At 36.2% G+C, this 24,091-nt stretch overlaps 1 protein-coding gene across 7 annotated transcripts in view; it reads right to left on the bottom strand.

The window, feature by feature from the left end:
- Window positions 1–24,091, bottom strand: part of PPP2R5C (protein phosphatase 2 regulatory subunit B'gamma) — a 76,635-nt gene that overhangs the window by 51,025 nt on the left and 1,519 nt on the right. For 5 of the 7 annotated variants that reach the window (XM_086892135.1, XM_086892138.1, XM_086892136.1 and 2 more), the window contains 2 exons: window positions 23,843–23,908; window positions 7,738–7,897 (listed from right to left, as the gene is read on the bottom strand). In XM_086892135.1, coding sequence (XP_086748261.1) covers window positions 7,738–7,897; window positions 23,843–23,908 — 226 coding nt within the window. Of the gene's footprint in view, window positions 1–3,438; window positions 3,517–7,737; window positions 7,898–23,842; window positions 23,909–24,091 lie in introns of all 7 variants that reach the window. The other 2 variants (XM_086892139.1, XM_086892134.1) reach the window with 1 other exon arrangement.

Below are 24,091 nucleotides of genomic sequence, written 5' to 3'. Positions count from 1 at the left end.
GAGAAAATGGTGAGTTTGAGCCATGTTGATTCCATTATCTGGCCCACCAGACAGCCAGCCAAAAAAGGGGACAGGAATAAACATGACTTGCTTTTTCTGGTAGGAGCAATGTAGTTTACTTTTTCCCCCCTCCAATTACAGCCTACATGAAACTCACTATTCTCATAAATGATGTCAGGCTAAAAGAAAACATGAGTCTCATCACAACCCTAAACAATGAGTTACTCAAAGATGGTAACTTGGTTTTAGAGAAGGAAAGGTACTGGATGCTACATATTCTGGAGGAGAACCTGTAGCAATAAGAATGATATAGGCTTTTCCTATTAGGTAGGTTCTGACTCAATTCCAAAGGACAGCCAAGAAATTCTTCAAGGAAACAGGCAGTAAACACCATGTTAATACCTAGCTATCAAAAGAAATACAGAGATAAGAAACATATACTTACCTGGATAAATTAAAGGGATATGAACTATTATGCAGCTTCCTTAAAAAATTTCCAAGACCAAAGAATGGCAAAAGACAATTCCTCACTGAAAAATTTTTAATATTCACTCCTTCTAATACAGCGAAAATTGGTTAAAAGAGGAATTAGTAAACGTCTGTGACTGGATTTCCTGTCTCTATCTGGATTTCCTAATATTTGCATGGTCAGTGTAGCACACAGGTTCAACACTGCCACATTTTCCTTCAATCAATCATGTATACTCAAGAAGTTTTGGGAGTGGGGGTAGGGAGAAAAAACATTAGATATTGGCTGAGTTCAGTAAGCTGCACAACACAAAATCATTACCTTAAAAGAAATCTCTTTTAAAAATACCACTGCTACAAATTCCTAGGGCAGATTGCAGAAGATCATTTCAAATACTGGCACACTATTTTGATCAAGTCCTGTGCAAAATCCACCAAAATAACACCAAACTCACTGATGTCTGTGGCCTTATTACATAGGTCACACATACCACTTTTAAGAAACAAAGTGCAAAAACAACATTTAGGAGTAAAAATTTGAAACCAGGCTAGTTATCAAACAACCACTGATTGGTATTTACGTGTATAAATTCAATGTTTGATCTGTAGAGGTCTTAAGAAGAACAGTTCAGTGCAGCAGCAAAAACATGTAGGTCTGATTGTAATGAGGATCTATGTAATGGAACAAAATGTTCCTTTTGTGAATGAGGGCATAATAAAAGGCATTTTAAGAGAGTTGAATTCAGAGACAGGTTAGAATCTGGAAAATAAGACAATACCACATTTTAAATCGTATTTTTATGGATTCTATCCAAACTTCAGTGGAAACAAGTTTGGCAGGAAATACTGCCAGTGACAGATGTAGTGCATTCTTCTAACACTTTCAGCTGCTGACTAATGAGTAGGTGTTTGATAGGGCAGTTGAAATGAAAAACGGTTCATTAATCCAAGCCTATGATTTCATGTAAAACTAGCTGAAGGAAAAGAATTCACACACTCAAGCAAAGTATTTTTCCTCTACAACCGTTTTTTCTGGTAGTTCTTCATTCACTAGCGATCATGTTTCTTAATCTTTAAAATGCTACATAGGAATTCAGACTGGATAATTTCTAAATATTTTAATATTAATTACTTTATAACTACTGATAGATCATATGTTTCTGTATGAACACCAAACAATTGTCTGGTTTTTGTTTAAAAAACGTATATGCTTACTACACAAATTTTAATATTTTAAACATTTAAAAGAAAAATCAGTACAGGAAAGTCTGTTTAGGCCATACTGATAATGCTTTTAAGATCAAAGTTCAAGGAGAAAGTTGCTAAAGCAACAGGACAAAGAGCCTCCACAGTTCCTTCACAAAATATAATACATACATTCACTGACACAACCATACTGATATAGGAAAGAACAAGCTTCTGCAGTATTTTCCATTATGGACTTTTTGTTTTAAAAAATTAAATACAACTTTGGGCTGCCAAAGAAACATATAAAAGCACAAACACAGTCAGGATCAGAAGGACAGCATTTAGCATACTGAGTTACTCCACTATAGATCACATAAAAGGGAAAGGAGAATGATCTGTTTCATGAAACTGCATTCATTGGTATTTCACATGAGAATTAATTTGTTTTGCCTCAGTGTCTTGCCTTTTAAATTAATTATGTATTAGGGCAAATTATATTTTATAGCAGCATTATCTTGTATAATCTACCATCTTACTTTGCATAAAATACTTTTAGCAAAACAGGAATGCTACCAACTTGCAGCCGGACACAATTCCTTAATTGCCATGCATGGGCATAAGAAGTACAATTAAACTGGAAAGGCCAAAGTAGTGCATATTTGTTCTCTACATAAATTACAAGTGACAGGAGTAGGTTTCTGCAATGAAAGTAACCTTAAACATTGAGATCTCCAATTTCAACAGCTTATATGAAAAATGCACCTCAAAAGCCCTAAGCAGTCCATTAGTGCCATGATTCTCATAAATTCAATTATATTGCACACATCCAGTCTCTTTCGTATCATTAAAATAGATGCTCTTTTTAAATGAACAGGTAACACATTCTGCTTAAGTTTAAACATATTCCAATATGAGTTTGTAGAAATTCTCAACATTCATGGTTGAATTTCTCTACAGTACTGAGAACAAAAGATGACTTGCTTTCCCATTTACTTGGTATCAGTTTTGCTTACTTATCTTACAGTTGAGAAAACACAAAATAATTTTACATTTCTGACCTCCTGAGCAATTCTCACTTTTTCCTTTCTCACAGTTTCAATAGTTTTATCATTTAAAATTTGGTACAATTGTTTTCTAGGTATCAGACTCAAACTAGAATCACCCCTTCTGCAATTTTGATTCATAAGACTTTAATATTCTACAGACGATGAAAACACGGCTATCTCCTAGACAGCCATTTACAACTTAAAAACATTAGGAAAGCTTTAATAATGCCTGCCTCCCTATCAGAGTCCTGTATCACAGGCAGACAAGTTGAGACACTACCCTGATGTTCTTTTACACAGAACAGAGTCAGAATTTGGCAGAGCTCTGAAGTCTTTGCTTGAAAAAAACCACGAACCATGCTCTCTGCATGAAATGTGCTCAGAAAAATGACCAGTCATGTTCATTTCTTTTCCACCTCCCACTTTTATTGGGTAGGATATTTTTTTGTTGTTTCTGAGTTTTTCAAATGGATATGACTAATAGTATTTCTAATATTAAAACCACGCTAAAGCAGAAACTGACATCATCAGAAGATCAAAACCAGAACTGATCAAAATGTGTGGCAAGATCTTCAACAACAAAACACCAGAATCTGTTTAATCCTATCACATGCAGATATTCTACATTAAAAAACCAATTCTATACTTTTCAGCAATAAAGTCATATAAATACATGTACAACATATGTACTCAGCTGTCAATGTAGCTTCAATTCATGAAGGTATGAAGCTCCTACCTTCATAGAAAACTTTGTAAGAATACTGCATCCATATCTTTGTGATCAAAAAGTACAACTCCAAGAGGCAAATAGTAACTAAAAATAAATTCAGAATTGTATTTGTAAATAAAAGCTGATGTCCAATCTCTATCTTATCTAACAATGTTCCCTTTTACCTGAAAGAAACCCCCAAACCCCAAATAAAACCAACAAAAAAGCCCAATCTTAAATGCACAAACTAAATCACAACACCATATCCCAAGAGGCCTTTATCTGGATGTAAAAGGATTTTACCCAGCTTTAGAAAAGTATATACGAAAATGCTACAAAAAAGCGTATTTTTGAATCGTGACCAAATTTACATATGCATGACTAACATATGTTCATTGGGAAAGTTTGCAACATTTCAGAATATTAAGTAGTACTAACTTATTTTTTCAAATTTATTATTCTAGAACTGACAGAGAACATTCCTTTTAATGAGTATTACTTGAAGGTTAAAGTTAGATTTGTGACAACTGTATTTGAAAGTGCATAAAACATTTTATCCTAGTTAGGGTGTTTTAATATTATATTTAAAAATTCTCATTGTGAAATTTTCTTACATATTGTAAAGATTCAGACCACATCCTTAAAAATTTCACCACTTTGTACAGTCATTTCTATTTTACAGTTTAGTGCACTTACTGTTTACTAAAATCAACACATTCATGCAAAATAACATACAAATACAAGTACATTCACCTGTTTGCACAGTTAAAAATCTCATTTACAATGAAAAAATTACCAATAATGTAACAATGAATTCAAGCTTCTTGCATAAAGCTGAATTGAGCATCTGCAAAGAACACAAACTCCTTCACTGTGTCAGTACTCAGGTATGCATAAGCTTGGATACGCTACTTTTAAAATTTATTTACATAATAATACTGAACTTATGTTGTTTATTTCATAAAGAACAGATCTTTAAAATGGTAAACAATTAAAAAATTTCACGTAATTTTAATATTTTATATTTAATATACTAATTTTAACATATCCTAAATTACAATCTGCTTTCTCAGGAAATCAAAAATGAAGAAACTGCTAAGTTTCTAAAGGCTGAAGCATCCCTTCGCCATTTATCCTTGATATAAACAAAGCATTAATCTGCAAGCTTTCAAATCACAAGAAAATAAAATGCATCTTTAAGTCCAGTAAGTAATTTTTTTCCTCATAAACAATGTAAAGCAAAAGTCAATTTTCAGTAACTTAATTATCTGTATTACCAATGTTAGCCAACAAAGCGAACTGGATAAGCAGAAATCAACAAAGCAGAAGTTTGCTGGCACAGAATTTTTATTTTTTTGGTGAAAATAGGTAAGATCTTTTCAAGATGTTTGACACTGTTCTGAAGTCACTTCTCCAGAGATACTTCTAAGTTACCTGTGGGCAAGCAAACTACATGTTCTACCCAACTAAATCTGGCTGCACTGCACTGTGCTGCAGGGAGCTTCACTAATATATGGATCTTGATGCTCTACAAACCTACTACATCAGAGACTTCTCTTTTCTACGTTCAGCTCTCTTCTCACAGCTCCTTAATTCATAATCTATTTCCTTTTCTTTGTGCACTATCTGAGCTATCTGCTCCTCCATTTCCTGGATAATCTGAGGGTGCGTAACATTAATAATAAATTGCTCCAATGTTCACAAATCATACCCCACTAATACCAGTCACCAGGGCAAATATGCTGGTATTTCCAGAAGCTTATAAGCAGCACTTTTGTTAACACCCAAGAGAAAGTTTGCAACATGCCTGAAGATCAAAAAATGAGAAATCCTGATGAAAAGCCACTTTGGCAGCTCCTCCTTTCCCTCCCACTATTTCAAGTGACCTCATCTCCAGACCTGTGGTGCAGAAGAAAGGTGATTTTAGATATCTGACCAGTTACAAGCTTTCACATATGTAACAGGGACCTTAAAGTATGCAAAGCCAACTCCATTCTATATTTTGTGCTTAAAATACAGTCTCATGTAAAGTACCTCACACTGCACAGTAGTCAATGCAACATTTATAAGAAAAGACACATCTCTTATTTCACTACAGACAAAAGAAAGGTTCCCCAGGTACTACAGCCACCTGTTATGAGTAACAGAAGTTTGAAAGCTGGTTAAGCGCGGCTAATCTGAAGGAACACTATGTTCTTCCCAGCATTTCATAGAAGTCAAACCTGTTTTCATCATTTCAGTCCTTTAAATTACAGCCTGCCAATCCAATTTAACTCCTGTTCAGACACAGACATTAAACAACACACTTAAAGATGTTGAAAGTTTCCCTAACTTGCTTGATCCACTAAATGCACATCAAGTCAAGTATCTCTCAGAGGGACAAGTATCAAGAATCTTTTAGAGAAACAGCATGCCCCAACAGTATTCTCAGCAGCCCTAGTAGGTTGGAATTACTTCAGGAGTAAGCACATGCAGTGAGCACGGCCATTTACGCAGACATCTGGTATGATCCATGAGATTGGGTACAGCTTGATAATAAAGCTATTACTACCTTTACCAGTAAAAGGTGGCAATTACTACTCCTCACTAGATCAACAATTGCACCAGTGCTCCATAACCAACTTTGGCCCTTGACAGCCTGGGGACATACACACAGCACCAGCCATCCACCAGGGAGAAGCTCAAGACCTTTTCATTTCTTTCACCTGAGGGTGTGGGGAGTGATTGTAGACTCACGGCAATTAGAATGCACAATACTCCTACCATCTCTTCACAAATAGGTACACTGTGTCAAAAAGTGCTAGAATGCTCTGAGAAAATACCTCAGACAATTTTTAAGAATTTTCTTTTCTTTTTTTTACTCCTCTCTCCTCCAGCTACAATCATGCATTCTTCTGTACTTCACTGGTACACATGCTACTGGTTTAAACTGCAACACAGCCGAGTAAGAAACAGATCTTAAACTTCACCTTTACCACTGCAGAATGAATTAGCTCTCCCCTGTCCTGTCTGCACTCATTTTCTCCATTTCCAGCTCTCTGTCCACACTGCTTCTAATTGCATGCTCAGTTCTGGTATCCCTGAGCTGCAGCCCCAGCCACTACTAGAACCACTGTATTTAAAATAGGACCAAGAAACAAATTATTTTCTTTGTGGCTGAGTCTGAACAAAAGGTTATGCTAGTCAATGTGGCAGTAGGCATAACTTCTTATAAGAATCACTACTTTAATTCAGTGTCTTTTGTTTATATCACTCATGTCCTGTTGTCACAGCTTCTGCATGAACCTTCTATGTCACTTTAAAAGACAGAACATATTATTCATAATCTGTGGTGCTAAATATTCATATTAAAAAATTTAATAAATCGATTGAAATTAACTAACTAAATAAACAGTAGTTTAGTCTTGAAATATATTAAACAGCATCTTGTGTATTGTAGAATACAGATTCTTTTTGTAAAAACAGTATCTGTGTGAAGAGAAATTCTTGCAATCTAATTTGATCTGAATGAAATGCAGTATAATTCAGATAGGCTGAGAGTTTATTTTCAAGAAACACTAATATATTATATTAAGAAAATGATGAGTGGAGGAAAGAATCCAGTAATTTCCCTAATAATTTCTCATTGCCTACACCAGTACTACTTGTGTATTCCATTGATCTATTAGGCTTTCACTGTCAGTCTTGAACACTGTAAAGCACTACACACTGCACTTCAAAACTGTCTTTTTTTTCTTGTTTCCTCTAAATAAGCCTTCAGAGCAAATAAAGATGATAAAAGCTGGGTTAATAAGAGAAAAGACATCAATTATCATCATCTTTTTGTCACAGATGGAAGTAAATATAAATCTAAGAGATAACAAAGCCTTAAAATCAACAAAGGAAAAATTCGTATGTACTAAAAAGTACATACCTGACCCATGCTTAGGAAAAACAGACCCATACATACTGATAGACCAGGTCTTCTAACAATGTCAAGAGAAATGTTATCAGAAGCAAAACAAGATTTGAGCACACTGCACTGAGTACAGATGCCTAATATTTTGCAAAGAGAGCCCAAGTATTCTGCTTTTATGTGAGATGAGTGAATATGCTGTCACACAGACATTGCCATACTGATTGGCAAGAAGGCAACATACTGGAAGTCCTCAAATGCAGATAGGACAAAAGAAAAAACCACCCAGTGCAAGTATGTGCAGTCTGCATATGTGCTTACTTGATATATTATGTATGCTGTCCACATATTAGCAGTATGATAACTGAGATGCTTCTCGGTCTCACGCCCAAATTTCCCCACAACAGTAATTCTGCTTTGGAAAGACATACCTTTTAAAGCTGGCAGTTTTTGAAGCTCCCTGTTATTACTAACATTAAACCTTGAAGAACTCTGACGCTTTTCCTTCTTCACTACAGTCTGTGGTGCTGGTACTTTGATTTTAGATAGTTGTGCTGGGGGAGGAGTGCTATTTGATTTTTTGTTTGACACCTGTTTAAAAAGAAATTAAAGCAGTTAATTATAGCTGAACTTAGAAATAAAAATCTTCTTAAAAGCCATTTTAGTCACAGAAATAACTGAAAATTAATATGTTCTTAATTAAATTATTGTATCCATTATCCTCTGAATGTACTGCCACCTATTGTTCTGCTCATCTTTTCAGCACTCATTTCTGTACCACAGCCCTCATACAGATGGGAATAATTCACCTTGGTACATGCAGTAGCCCATTTATTTGAAGTTACCAGACAACTGAAAAGAAATTTTCAAATAATGTATTTCTGCAACTACTCTCACCTCTCCACCCCTGAGAAGTCTCTTAGGTAGTTAAGTTCATCTTCGAAGGGACCAGAGAAACTTGTCTATGCACAGAAGGTGAACCTTCCACTGCCTGTTCATCCTGTGCCTTGCTGCCAGAGTCCTAAGCTTGGCTAGGGCAGTCAGGTTTGCTATGAAGTTAAAGGAGTGAGTCTTACTATTGTAGTAGCTTTAACAGCTTCTAAAACATACATTAATATTTGTAGTGGTTTACTGCCTACTTGAAGCAAGTTGCTTTTACTGTAATAATACTTATTAGATTGTCACTGTACCTCTGTATGAAGTTTATAACATAAATCCAGAAAAATGGTTCCCACTACAGGTTTCCTGTTTGCTGTTATTTCCTTGACTACACTTGACAGTGCTCTCTCTCAAGCTGAATAAAATGCATCATTAACAAAAGCCTGTCAGAACTTGTGGTACTGCCTTTCTCATTCCCTGTTTTTTTTTTTAGGAGGAAAAGCAGGTTCAAAGGAGGCAATAGTTAACTTTTAAAATATGAATGATTTCATGACATTCATTACAAAAATGATAAAACATCTAGGAGTGACCTACACTAAAAATATAGAAACAGCTGGCAAGGTTCTCTTGCTGCAATATCATTGTAATTCATTTTGTAGGCCCTTAATTTGCTGTAGAATCTCTCAAATTTGCAAACTAGAAGAACACATGTCTTAAAATATACCTTGGCACTTCTTCCTTACAGGAAAGATCATATTTTTCTCAGAAATTGCCCACAAGATAAGTAATAGGGAAAAAAAAAAATCAGATGGGAATGGGATTCATGATGGAAATTAAGTTGTAACACTGGTACTTTGGCAGTTTGACTTGATTTAATTAGAATTTTGTTAAGTGTTATAGGTATGAAAGCAGCTTCATTCCTGCATGAAATACCATCACTGGCATTTTCATAGAGATATTGCTAAAATAAGATAAACCAACTTTCTTCATGTTCTGAAAAGTATTCTTAGAAAAGCTTATTCATCAGCAATTTGCATAGTCTTGTAGTGTATACATTTAGTGTGCATGGAAACGTTACCATACATAAATATCTACCTTTTGAGTCTCCACGTAATTTCATTCAATTTTTTTTCTAGCAACATGACTGGGAAAGAATACATGCTTCAAGATTAGATTAACAATTGTATTATATTATATACACAGCACTTAATATATCAAAGATGACTGAAAGCAACATATAAGTTTCATCAAACATGTTTAAGATGACCATTTTGCAAATTTAATATTATAAAAGCAAAACCCCTTATACAGCCTTATAGAACAAATAAGGGGAGACAATAGTGAATATTTAAGTCCCAGTTACCAAAACCACTCTAGATCTTGTTCCAGTAAAAACAGAATACATCAGCAAAATGAAAGCATTTATGTACAACTAATACTTGTTACATTGCATTTTTCAGACTATTTCACTTTTTAATCTCAGACACTAAATGCTTAAAATGTTTATGCTGAAATACAAGTGAAATGCAAGATCATTTCTATCCATTAATTGAAATTTTAAAAAGCATTACAAACAAAAATATTAATAGACTAAGCTAAAAGAAAAACAGCATTAAGAATTAGGAAGCAATGACTTACTGAGTATTAAGCAATAAATGCTAATTAAGATGCCTCATTAACACTACTACTGCACAGGATTCTGTACTTTCAATATTGCTATTGAGCCTAATGGTGTTTTTCTGAACTGGCTACTTTCCATTGCCACCTGTATTTTTTCATTACTTGGAACAGGAAAAGCTGTTTTCCTGTTTCCTCTATTCCCAAACAAATTCTTCATTTCAAATTAACAGGTGCTGTCATGTGTCTGCACACATGCACACACTACAGTACCCTAAGGTAGCACACATCTCAGGGAAGCAAGTATTCTAAATGGCAGAAAAATTCTAAAATTAGCCAAAAGTGGTTATTTAAGAGGATGGGTAACATTTCTGATTAGAATGTTGAAAGAAAGCATTTGTTGTTGCTATGGCAACTTCCCATCTAGAAGTGATGACTCCAGAGTAATTCTAGCCCTGAATCACTGGACCATTTATCCAACTCCTTCCCACCATGATCACCCTCGCTTTTCAGTCATGCTCCTGTCAGCCAGCATATACCAGAAAGCTGCTAGAATAAATTTCTAAACCATTATTTCAGTGCCACACAGCTGTACTCAATGACCTCTGCAACTGGCATTATGATGCTACCATAAAAGAGCTGGCTTCCAGGGCTTACAGACAACATTGGATAGAAGAGCACCTGGAAAGTGAGCCAAGTTGATTTAAGCCACAAAGCTCAGCAATTTTAATCACATCTCTTAAAAAAAGGTAAACAAATTCAGATTAACAATTGTGTATTCATCTGCTAAAGATTTCAAGGTAACACACTTTCTATGGAAGTACGGTGCCTTTGAGTTCAGACAGAAGAGCCAAGCTCAGCTTCCTCCCCCCAGTAATAAACCAAACCACCACAGACACCACAACTTCCAAGAGTAAATGATGGACATTCTGCTACATCAGTGGACAGTTCAATGTATTTGACACCAGAACAGTCAAGCTGCAGACACCCTTTTATCAATTCTCTTCTTAAGACTAGAATAAGCAATACCTATTCTTGCCCTTGTTCTGGCAAACAGCTCCCTCCTACTCAAATGTTTATATAGACAGACACATTCAATTTCAAAAGTGCTGATAAACATCTAAAAATGTGCACAAACTGCTATGAAAAAAATGTCACATTGAAAATACTTCTTCAAATCATTATTAAAACACAACCCTCAGGTTTTCTGATCAATTTATTTCTGAAAAGTTAGACCTTTATGTACTTCAATGAACATTAAGACAATCAGCCAAAGTGTGAATTCAACTTTTAAATTCTCATTTTAAGAATTGAAAGTATACAGCTTACTTTTCTCAATGCTCAGGACTAAGCTTAAAATTAATTCAAGAGAGTAAAAGGTGGGGAGAAGGTTTCCTGCCAGTCACAACAGTTCAAGGTAGATAACTCTTGCATCTCTTCATCCCTTGAATCCTGCATCAAGCAGAATGTGGTACATTCCTTTTCTTGACATCACTCTTTTGAGCAAAATTGGATCTTTCACCCTTCTGACATTACACAGGCAGGTAAAGATAAGAACACAACACTGAATTTGCAACCAGGGAAAGAAAGATATGAGTAGAGCAACCACATCTATAGTTACAGTTGATTTTTCTTTTTAAATTAAACTGGCAATCATCAAGCATCCCACAATGCAACTTTTACTTCTGGACAACTATCTAAGACACAAGAGAGAGTATGGTGGGACCTCGAAAGAGGATCCACCCTGCATGCCATGTACATCAGTAAGTCTTTCAGAAGAACCTGTTTTTCCCTTTCTGATAGTCTCCCCAAAGTGCTATTCAAGCTACCTTGACAAACAAGGGCAACCAGAAGAACTCTGACCTTACCTTTCAAAGCACACTCACTAATAACTGAATTAGACCAAAGGACACAAAGTCTTCTGATCCACAAAATCAAAAGTCAAGCCAAGCCTTGAGTGGGGTCAACTCTATAATGATACACCAAGTTTGCATAGTGCTTTCTAAGATAAACCAGTAAGAGCAGGGTGAGGTTTTGAAAATGACAGTAAAATCACCTTGGTGCATCCGTCATAAAAGATTAAGATAACTGAATGGCTTACTAGTGACAAAAATCAGATCTCCTAAGCACAAGGCAATGGAGATCCTCTGCCTGAAGAAACATGGTGGTGGCAGCACCCTATCTGGTGTTTCTTTACATAGATCAGTCTAAGGCTAATATGCAAGTTTCTGCCTTCTAAGAAGTATTACCACTGATTTCAAGTTTGTATCAGTGTGCACACCATTCCACAATGGCAGCAGCAAAACCTTGAGAAAAAACTCTAGACTACGAAATCTGTACCTGTAGCAATTCATACATGATTAAGGTTCCCTGTGAAATACAAGAGCAAAAAGCACAGAACACTAAAAGAATCATCAGTCTGAATCTGAAACAGAGGGAAAATGCTTATTTTAATGCAGAATTAATCTCTTCCCTCTCCTCCTTTTAGTATAGTAAGTAGCCTCCATGGACTTATTTTTCATTAAGATAAATAGAGGTCTGATCTACAGCACCCAGAAGAGTTTGTTTCTTGCCAAGGCAGCCTCAGAATGCTATGAAAGCATTTTGGATTATATCAAAAACATACTTACAATGAAACTGAAATAGAGGTTATTGAAACTAAACATAGATAATCACAAAACATGAAAGGGACATTAACAACCTGATTTTAAAAACTCTGTAAGGGCCCAGTATGTACCAAACCAAAATAATTTGGCTAACAGGTTGAGGCTTAACACATAATCACATAATCAATGTAATTAGGCTGAGAAGTTGAATTTAATTTAATCTCTTGAGAACTGAAATCAAAGATCAAGGAGTCAAAATGGGCGGAGGGCAGTTAAGGAGCCTTCCGTGTAGTTCTTTCCCCTCTGCAGTAACTTCAAAGTAGTGTGAAAATCTCTGCACACTCCAAGAATCTTGAACACTACCACAGAGCTCTTTCCTTTGCAAATCTTCATTTACCAATTTGGGGGTAGGAACAAGGACAGATTGTATCTGGCATATGGCCCAGCTACCATCAACCTGGTAAATATATCCACGCCATGCCTACAGAAGTGGGTTGGTGATGGGACACCAGCAGCTGGGATAAAGGCAAAGTTGTTCAAGACAACACAACCAGGAGAGCAGTATTTGTCAGCTGATTGCAGTTCTGTGTTGTTAACAGCAGCAATTCAACATGAGCTCCAAGAGGATAACATCAGAACAAACTCTTTTTACTAATGGTGTTAAAGGTAAGGCCTGACAGAGCTTTCAGTCTGCATCAATTCTAGTACATACAAGTACTGGCAGAGTTTATTATCGAGCAAGTAGGTATGATTTTTAACATCAGGATTTTCAATATACAGAGAATCAGTACAAACTATACAAAGCTTGGTATGGAGTATACTGGATATAAAAAAGGACACACTGATCCATAAACAACATAGATGAAAACAGCAGAGAAACAGGGAAACAAGTTTGCAGGGTACCATTTTGGACACCAGATGTATCTGAAGTTCTTTGTTAAGGATTCTTGCTACTATGCCATTATTGTTCACTAGTTTTACCACCACAAGCCAGTTTGGACAGACAACTTAGGGAGGAGTCTCTGGAGAGGCAGCTTATGGTGCTGAAGGCTTTGGGTGGTTTCACACAGATGGCAATTTAGATGTCTATTGTTTTTCCTCAACAATATCATTTGCCAGAATGATACCTGGATTGAATGATCTTTGCATCTCCCTTTCCAGCAAATACACTTATTATTGTTAAGCACTCTGAGATTACTATCCAATGTAACATTTCAGCATAACTTACTATGTTTTTATTACAGCAAGAGCTGCATCCTAAAGCTCTGAGGATCTGTTATAATAAGCAAAAAGATTAACTTTTCAACAGGATAGTAATGGCAAAGTTGTATATTTTGGCACTCACAGATTTATGTTGTAGTACTTGTTTAACAACCATGACTTTGCATTTACATACAGCAGTGCTACTGCTGGCTATTCTCAATGTCTAACTATGGAGTTCCATTAGTGTTTTGCCAGAGACAGCATGGAGTCTGTTGAATTGCGTCAGTGACTGGGATGTGTCCTACAAGCAGTGAAGGCCATCTGGGCCTCTTCGCTGTGGATGGGTACCCACAACAAACGTTACAGTCACAAACCAGTTTAAGAAGACTGATCCACAACTTGCTGAAGCTCTTCTGCCTTTCTTATTGCTGCTTATTTTTCACAACACAAAGCATTGCTTGTATTTCCTGTTAGTAGCTTCTACACAGACCTCAAATTTTATCTTCTAAAGAACTGTATCATCACAGATTTGTGTAATAGACAGGACTTGCAACACACCAAACCAATCCCATGTTTCAGCTTAGTGTGCTGCATCCTTGACATTAATACACTATAATTTTACATTCACAATTAAATATTAGTAGCATAAGGCTTGCTTTCCATTTGCTTCTTGTAAACCTAATTTTGTTTTATCTAGTTTACTCCAGCAACAAGATATTTGATTCTGTTCACTCAGAGCTTCAGCCCAAGGTCACAGAGTACTGGCAAAGATGAGAGGGTGCCCAGGCTCAGACTTCAGTGGATTCACACTGCTTTGCATTTGCTAAAACACCACCATCAGTGAGCACCTGGTACTTCACAAAAGCAGCAAAGCCAACCCTTGTTTCCTAATGTATCTTCTATCACAAAACTTCAAAGCAAGAAATGGCCTTAGAAAAAAAATAGTTTTAATAGTTTTTAAAAACTATTTAAAAATAGTTTTTAAAAACTGCAACCACCAGTTAGCTGATTAAATAAGCTTTAAACCAAATAATGTCCTAAGTATTATTTTAAAATATTTATATTAATACAAATATTAAGAATCTGGATAAAGGATGATCTGCCTTAAATTACTTTAGTTCTTGATTTTCATTTATAATTTTTCTCTGATGAGCCTTTAAAAAAACAAAAACCAAAGCAAAAAAAACTACCTTTGTTCTTTATATATATACACATATATATATGTGTACATACCCATGTACACACATACACATGTAAGATTCCCATATTTGAAGGAAATCACACACTAACTCATTTGCTTTAGGCACCCACTCCTATACTGTAAATTTAAATATATACAGCTACTGATGAGCTAAGGCAACTGCACATGTGGCTTTACCACTGAGATCCATATTTTTGTGCTCCCTGATCTATTCATAGAAGCTTCTCACTTCACACACCCATATTGAAATCTTTTTTTACTTCGTCTCCTGCCCACCAATTTGGTTATTTGTATTAGATACTATTTGAGAGTTATAGTCCATGACAAGTAATATGGTCTAGGGGAAGGTGTACCTCCCCATGGCAGGTGGGTATGAGTTTCTTCCAACCACACCATTCTATGATTCTATGAATAATAACCTTAACTGCTTCTACAGAACTTTTACACCAAATAATTTCATCTTTGGCTCTCATCATGCTTTTAATTTACATGTCGCTGGAGAAGCTTACGTGTCAGTATTTCAGACTGATAAAATGAGAAGTGGTGAGGAAGTACATAAAAGTCACCATAAATGTGTAGCATATGATAATATTTGGCAGTCATCTTTTAAGAAGCATATTCAGGAATAGGCCAGGATTTTTTTTCCTAGCTTTTGGATGGTTGGTTTCTATGAATACCTCTCTAAGCCTGTTGCAGGGAAGGACACACAACCAAAAAACCTCAAAGCCTACCATCCGATTTCAAAAAGCCCCAAAGCCTACCATCCGATTTCTAGAATTACATATTTATTCTGGCCTCAAATGAAATGGAGGGGGGGAAATGTACACAAGGTATGTTTTCAGTCTGTGAACGTGTGGGTAAATTCATAGCTACCTGTTTTTTCCTCACTGTATTCTTTAAGATGTAACTACTTTAATAATTCTGTATTACATGTGTTAATGTACATCTGAGTACTCCCTGAGTGGTAGGCTTTAACTCTTATGAAAAAAAATTAAGAGAAGCAATTTGAAACAAAGGATAAAAGTATGTTTTCAGTTAACAAAACGCTGGTATCCAATTTTGAAAGTCACTTTGCTGCTTTTGATTAGACCATCCTTTACCTTCATTGCTGTGCTGCTTCCATTCAGTAAGGATTCAGAGAGCTTAAAAACACCATTAGGAAGCAGAGGATAGCAAATACTAAACCGCACACAGTTCTCACACCTCCTATGTTACACAAGTAGTTGTCAGCCTTGTGTAAGAAGTAGAAGGGCATAAGATCCTCTTTTTCAGAAGCAGTCCATTTTAGGTAATAAAATACTTGTGTACAGCACTGTTTGGTACACTTTAATAATGCCATTAATTTTAAAAGCATAATGTTCAAGTTCCATAACAAATGCCACTAAGCTAACTCCTCCACTATTCAGTATTAACGTGCCCTTGCTTGGAACACAGAAGGAAATTCCAGTTCCCAAAACAAAAAAGCCAAGATGTCAATAAAAATTTCAAATAGGAAAATTACAGAAGTTAAATACAAAAAGCTATGTAGGTGCTCTAAGAATAACACATATGCCATCCTCTCTACTCAGTAAATAGCTCCCCGTTTAGTCCTAAAGGTATATACACTCAAGTATTTTTTAATGGTTATATCAACCCATTAAAATAATCTCTCTAGGAAAGAAAATCAGAACTGCAAGACATGATAAAAAATTAGTTTTCAAATTAATTTCTTAAAAAAGTTGGCACACCAATTTAAAACCAAACAAACCCACTCCAAAGCCCACAGACTTTATTTTGTATCAGTTATAACTGATTTGAGAGAAAATCCATCTCAGCTTCATACACAGCTTTGGTTTAAAATCCTGTTTTGCTAATTACAAGTTACAAGTAAAATCCCAAATTAATAGCCCTAGAAAGCTACATAAGGTGTCTAACACTGTCTATTTATAGCCCTTCCATGATTCAAACTTGAGATGACCAGTTGTTCGAAATTTCAGTTTTATTTCATAATATATGTCTTCTTCCAAATGCAAGACCACCAGTTTTGAGATCACCTTTATCTACTACTGCATGGGACTGGCTCATGAAAGCACTGGCTACTCTGCTGTCCAGCTGGGGCACACCACTGAGCACACAGTAAGGAGAAGAACCAGAGCCGAGCTAGGGTTGTTATGTGATGAAGATGCCTGTCAGTGCTAAATGTACCTCTTTGTTAAGGACACCAGCTTCTATGAGGAACAATCTTACACTTCACAGATGATGAATGCAATGTATCCAAAAAGCAGTGCTACTGAGTTACAGAGACAGCCCAACTGGTGTGTGGGCTGACACACCTGAAGGGTGGGATGCCATCCAGAGGGGCCTGAACAAGCTTGAGATATGAGCCCATCTCATGTGGTTTAACAAGACCACATGGTGCTGGTGCTGCACCAGGCTCAGGACAATCCCAGTATCAATCCAGGCTGAGGATGAATAGATGGAGAGCAGCCCTGCTGAGAAGGCTTTGGGGGTTCTGCTGGGTGAGAGGCTGGACATGACCCAGCAATGTGCACTGGCTGCCCAGAAACCACCCGTGTGCGGGGCTGCATCCAAAGCACCGTGGGCAGCAAGGGAGGGAAGGGATTCTGCCCCTCTGCTCTGCTCAGGTGAGACCCCACCTGGAACACTGCATCCAGCTGTGTGGTCCTCAGCACAGGAAGCACATCGAGCTGTTGTTGGAGCAAGTCCAGAGGAGGGTCACAAAGATGATTAGAGGGAAGGAGCACCCCTGCTATGAAAAAAGGCTGAAGAGGATTGGGTTTGTTTAACCTAGAGAAAGCAGGCTTTGGAGGGATCTAACTGCAGCCTTCCAGCAGTACCTGAACGGCACCTACAAGAAAGATGTAGAAACTTTGTACAAGGGTATGTAGGGACAGGAGAAGGGGGAATGGCTTTAAACTGAGAGTAGGTTTAGATTAAATATCAGGAAGAAGTTTTTTACTGTGAGAGTAGCAAGGCACTGGAAGTTTCCCCTTAGAAGCTGTGAATGCTCCACTCCTGGAAGTGTTCAAGGCCTGGCTGGATGGAGTTGTGAGCAACCTGGTCTAGTGGAAGGTGTTCCTGCCAATGGCAGAGGGATTGGGACTAGATGGTCTTTAAAGTCCCTTCCAACCCAAACCATTCCGTGATTCTACAACTGAACAACAATACTGGAAAAGGCCTAAATGATAGATGCTTTACATAAGTGAATAAATATTTATCTGTGACAAGAAAGTATTACCAGAAATTATTTAGGAGTAGTCCTAATACATGATAACAAGGAAGAGAAAACAATCCCAGAACTTTCTCCCCTCCCCAATCTCCAAAGCTGTGGTGTCTAAACGAACTGCCAAATTAGTACTTGTGCCAAGACTTTCAAATACAACTTAAAAAAATTCTGAAGTAGAAAATTCTAGTCTCAAACTGGACACTGTGTAATAGTCCCCATGCACCATCTTCAAGGTGAGGTATAATTGTTTCTGAGGGTAAATAGCACCACAATGAAAATCTCAAACAGTAAACATAAGAAAAATAAGTAGCATATATAGAGGATATCCACTCAACTTTATAAATAACTTCTGCTGCTGATCACAGAAACCTGTTGTCACAAAATAATGCTGCATTTATTGCTTTTGTCTATTCCTTGCTTTCCATTAAATGTTAGGTTACTTCCACATATGATCTCAGCTAATAAAAGCATGAAAAGACATCAACATTGCTTCTACTATTCATTCCTTTTGTAATTTCTTACTTTTAATGGAAGTGACAATTCTATGTGCTCATATAATCAGGAATCATTCAAAGTAGTAGTGAGAATACTGACAGTCTTTCCCCACTATGTGCTGGCTAATATAGGAAAGGTGATCATGGAAAACTGGATAGCCACCTCTGGAGGTTCTTTCAGAAGGATGAAATGAAAATCCTTACTTGTGCTGTAGTGTTTTGAAGATGGCTCATTAAACAGAGATTTCTGTAATTTTTTGGCAATTTCATTTACTGGAAAGTATTACCACTATGCTAAGTAGCTTAAGAAATTATCTTTTAAATTAAAAAGGCCTCAAAAAGTGCAGAAGAAAAACTTCTGAAAATAAAGCCTTACAAAATTTCAGCACTGGAAGCCATTACAGTAATAAACTTAGTGAAAAGCTATGGTTGTGAGACAGTGGCAGGATAGAAGCATGGATCAGCATTTAAAAGATTTTAAATTATTTTTAAAATTGGTTTCGGCAGTGATTGTAGTCCAACATCGGCAACAAATGCTGTCAATAAATCCATTTCTTGCACAGCAAGAAAAATGGCTAATACAATTTGCATTTTATTACATTTCAATTTGCCCATATTAAAAAGAAAAAAAAAACCAAAAAAACCCACAAAATACCTTTAAAGTAGAAAAAACCAACAAGGACAGCACGTGGAAACAAAATAATACACACACACGTGCTCCTCAAAACCACATTAGTCTTCCATTTGCTTTTCTGCATGGTAGGAGAATGAGTTATAATTTCTGTTTTAATTTGCTGATAGTCACCAAGCCAATACTTTCTCAAACAACAAAAATAGTCTTTGTCTTCTACAGACTACTCAGCATCTGGATTGAAAATTAATACAAATTAAATTTAAAAGTTTCATGCCAGTTTAGGCCAGTCCAGCTAGACACAGAAGAAGCCATCACTCACAGTCACCTAGTTTTATACAAGACTATTGTCTTGTATGAATGGCTACCAGCTACTTCTTCCATCCCCCCAGGTGAACCACAGTAGTGAATTAATTGTCTTCGATTGTTCCAGTGACTGGTGAAAAGAGCAAGTTTTAGCACCTGTTCTCCCACAGACAAAAAACAGTCAGAAACAAAGAGTATATAGGGTTAAAATTTTAACTTCCTTACCCAGTGGTAGTATTTGAAAACCCCTGCTGAAGTACTGCACTTGAATTATTTTAGGTGTTAGGTTAGGTTTTTCTAGAGATAAAAAAGGTCATGCTTTTCAACAGTCATTAAATATTACCAAGTCACCTTTTTTAAAAAAATTAGACTGTCCATAAATTACTACTGCCTCAACTCAATAGGAGACCTCCACACCCCTGTCACAAAACAGAACTCTACAACAAAGCTTATCCAGCTGACAAATAATTCTTCAAAAGCCAGTTAGATCACAGGGCATATGCCCACAAGGTACTAAGTGTTGGAATGGACAATCACCACACCCAGGGTATTTAATTTTCAGTATTAGTTTTTGGTGCAAATATAGTTTTTGGGCACTGTTAAACAAAGGCCCCAAGAATTTACCAGAGTAGAGTCATTAATCCCATAGTGAGGAAATAAACAGATTAAACCTTTGTTCACAACCTGAGGACACTAATATGCTGGACTAACTGATGAAATAGGAGGTTCTACCTAATTGTTCTGGCAACTATTTAGTCTAATTTATTAACGTTTACTAACAGGTTACAAAATAAGCTTAGATAGGAGCTTAACCATATTAGCTTTTGTCTTAAGTTGCAATGAAAGATGTAACCGAAAGTATGTATTCTATTACCAGCTGTTAAAACCAAGTGTAACAACGTTCTTTATCTCTTCCATGACCCATTATCCCTCCAGGGGAGTATCTCCTGTTAATGGGACATTGAGTCTCACTGCATGACTGGTAAAATTACATCATCCCATTGTGAGATGCTCCACCCAGGGGGAGGAGCCAAGCATTCCTACCTGGATATAATCTGACACTTAGAACACCACATCAACCTTTTTCCACTAGATTCCCAGAAGAAAAACAGACCATTCTGCATCACCACTAGACCTTCAGAATAAAACTACACCCTTCTGCAAGATCACTGCTTCAACAAAAGCATGTCTGTCACTCCAGGAGGACTACAGCCACCACTTAACCAGACTGCTACCAACACCCTAACCAACAGGGTGTCAAGTTATATTCTGACTCTGTCAGTGTTTTTTGTACTACTACATTTATTTTAATTTTCCTATTAAGTTCTAGTTGGTTTTCTCTTATTTATACATACTAATAAAAAAAAAGTTATTCCTACTCCCATATCTTTGCCTGAAAACCCTTTAATTTCAAAATTATAATCATTCAGAATGAGGGGGTTCACATTTTCCATTTCAGAAGAGGCTCCTGCCTTCCATAGCAGACACCTGTCTTTTCAAAACAAGACAGCTTTTTCCTTAAGTGTTCAGTAAAGAGCAACACGCAACTGAATAAATGGCATTGGGTACAGAAGGACAAGGTGCCTTTACCTCATACAGACTGCAGTTTTCTGGTACCTGTGTCACAAAATTCAGAACAGTAGATGGAAACAAGAGAAGGATAATCAAAGTAATAGGAGACCTCCTATCTACGGGACATTAAGCAGGATTTTGGGGGAAAAAAAACCCTAAATCTAAAATATATATTAAATATATATATAAATGTCAATTACATAATCAGTAATTTAAAACCAGTTTTACGCAACTTCCATTTAAACAACCTCGTAAACCATATACTGGCTTAAAGAAAAGTATACCAGGATGGAAGATCATACATATGCATCTACTCTGTTTCTAATTTTCTATCCTCGAGCATCAGCAGCTGACCACATAGTAATTCAGAAGGAAGATCCATGTTACTTCACATGTACCAAGGCTTTTTTAGTATTACATTGAGTTACTACGCACAGCTAATGCAAGAACCATCAGCTGAAGTGATTTTCACCCTCTTTCAGAATGGGCATTCTGGACCTGGTATAACAGGAATCATTTCAATCCCTTTTCAAACTTGCTGTACAGCTTCCATCAACTGAACCCTCATTTCCTTGACTGCAAGACAGGAAAAACACATACTCATTTTTGTAAATACCAAGAACTGTTGTACTTTTTTATCTATAGAAGTTCAAGGCATCATGAATTTAGTTAAGTGCTATAAAACTGTCTATAAATAAAGTATTTGTGGGCTGCTGATGCTTGTGTTGTCCCTGTTCTTTGAATAGCAGGCGGTTTCTAGTCTTTACAATCTACCATTTGCATTAACTTCATTTGCATTAAATGCATATGCATTAAATGCATTTTGAGAAACAAAAAGCTGAAATGAACTGTTATATTTCCAAACCTACTCACAGTCTAGAAAAGGATTTCTTTTAAAAGCCATATTAAAATATAAGTAGAAAGACACGTGACACCTTTTTCTGAAGAGAAAGCAAACCTAGAAATGTATTAACAGCATGCTCCTGAATATTTCCATATTTACCAATCTTCACTATGTTAATAAATAGCCTTATATCCTTTCTGCTCATATAAGCACCATCTAACATACAGCAGGATTACAGCCAGCCACGTTAGAATGCAAAGTCTACGTTACTATTTGTGTGCAATTACTCTATTAATTAAGATAATGAGACAAGCACTGAGGTGTTCAAAACTACCGAGACTAAATAATGGCCACTGGGAATGAGAACCGTACTGTGCCAGTCACATTCCCAGTTCCTTTCCAATTCAGCCTCTGCTCACGTATGATCAAAAATCATAGACAAGTGAACTGTATTTTTCATTGAGAATTCTACCAGGATGGACAAAAGAAACAGTGTATGGTAAAACATATTCTTCAATTGAGATTAATCTCTCTCACATTTCAAATTTAAAACCCAAAAATCTAGGTCTACAAAGACAGAAATAAATGACAAAGAAACCCACATATACGTTTTTGGCTAGCATACAAAGCTCTTCACTTATTATCTTGGGGATCTTTACACTCAATCCTTAAGTACCAAGAGGGAATAAAAAAATAAGTCTTGGTTTCAGCAAGGTTGTCATTCAGAAGCTTGAGAAAATAAGTAGTCAACAAATATACTGCAAATATACTAACAATTATGAGCCTTACAACTGCACAGGAATTAAAATTATGGCCAAGTGAGACTCTTTTTAATACTATTGCAATATTCTATAAAGACAGAACACATCACAATGAAGTACATCTATTTATACCACTATAAACATCTACACTGATACATTTCCCTCTTCATTCTACAAGCCACCCTAGTAGCTAAGATCCTTTCTAGTAGCTCCATCATAACTCAGTCATTCTTAGGGGAATTTACCAAAATACTTTTACACGTAATTTACAAGTTTTAATGATCTTAATTTATGGCAATAGCATGAATCGCTCTGCACAGCAGATAAATGAGAACTCACTGAACTGCATACAATAAATAGTCCAACCCACCTACCCCAAGAGTCATTTCAGAGCAGGGGAAACAGAAAAGCTGCTGAGTATTTTTGTTCTCAAAATTATCCTAAAGTATCAAGACAAGTTTAGAGGCTGAAATACATAACTTTTCAGTCAATCATTTTACATTCAAACTACTATGAATATTTTAAAGGAAATTTCAGGAAATTCATGTAGACAGTGGATTTCCAAATCAAACAAAAGTACTAACTCTAAGTTTCTGAATGAATGTGTGCAATTGAATAATGATTTAATCGTCCCTTTTCAAGTTGCTGTGCCTTGCTGGTGGGCAAAACAGAGAGAAATGCAGAAATAAATAAATCAACAGAATAATTAGTAAAAAATTGTATAGTTCGTCGTATAACTATAAAAAGGAACCACACAACACAACAGCTGGCAGCCTTTGATTAAGCCTAAGGTCTCCTGACAATAAACCAGGCTACTGACACTTAACTGACATGCCAGCATCGACAGTTTGAGAGAAGAGACCTCTGGGAATTACAGAGGATTCTAAAAACGACAGAAGAGAAGCTCAAAACTCAGTAAGAACAGAAAATAAGACAGATGTACATCTCATAACCAAAAAAGGAAAAAGATGAGTATTTAAGACTGTAGCAAGCAAATATTTATTTACTCTAAATAAAACTGACTTCCTTAAAAGCATTGTCTCTTATCTTACCAAATACCAGGGCAATAGTTCCACAATGATTTTCCCTCAAAACTACCTGTCATGTTAAAATTACAATGCAGAAAAACTTAAAACACATTTTAGAAGTAACTACAAGTAAGTGTGAAAAATACTATGTTTTTTAGTAATATTTACCTCATGTTCTTGGTTATCTTGTCCATCTTTGCCACTTTTTCCACTCTTGACTGATTTTGCAGGTTCCTTAAAAAAAAGTTTGCAGTTTCAGGTTTTTTCTTAAAAAAAGGAGATCTAGATAGATTTGCAAGTCTTTTTTAGACACTCGCTGAAAGTAATAAAATTGGCAGAATAAAAATTATACTCTTTAACTGGAAGATGATAATATCGAACTATAAGTCTCTACAAAGGCACTTTAAACATTTGGTA

This window comes from Cyanistes caeruleus, chromosome 6, assembly GCF_971803275.1.
Source record: "Cyanistes caeruleus chromosome 6, bCyaCae1.hap1.1, whole genome shotgun sequence".
NCBI classification, from domain to species: Eukaryota; Metazoa; Chordata; class Aves; order Passeriformes; family Paridae; genus Cyanistes; species Cyanistes caeruleus.
This window is presented reverse-complemented; position numbering and strand designations above follow the sequence as displayed.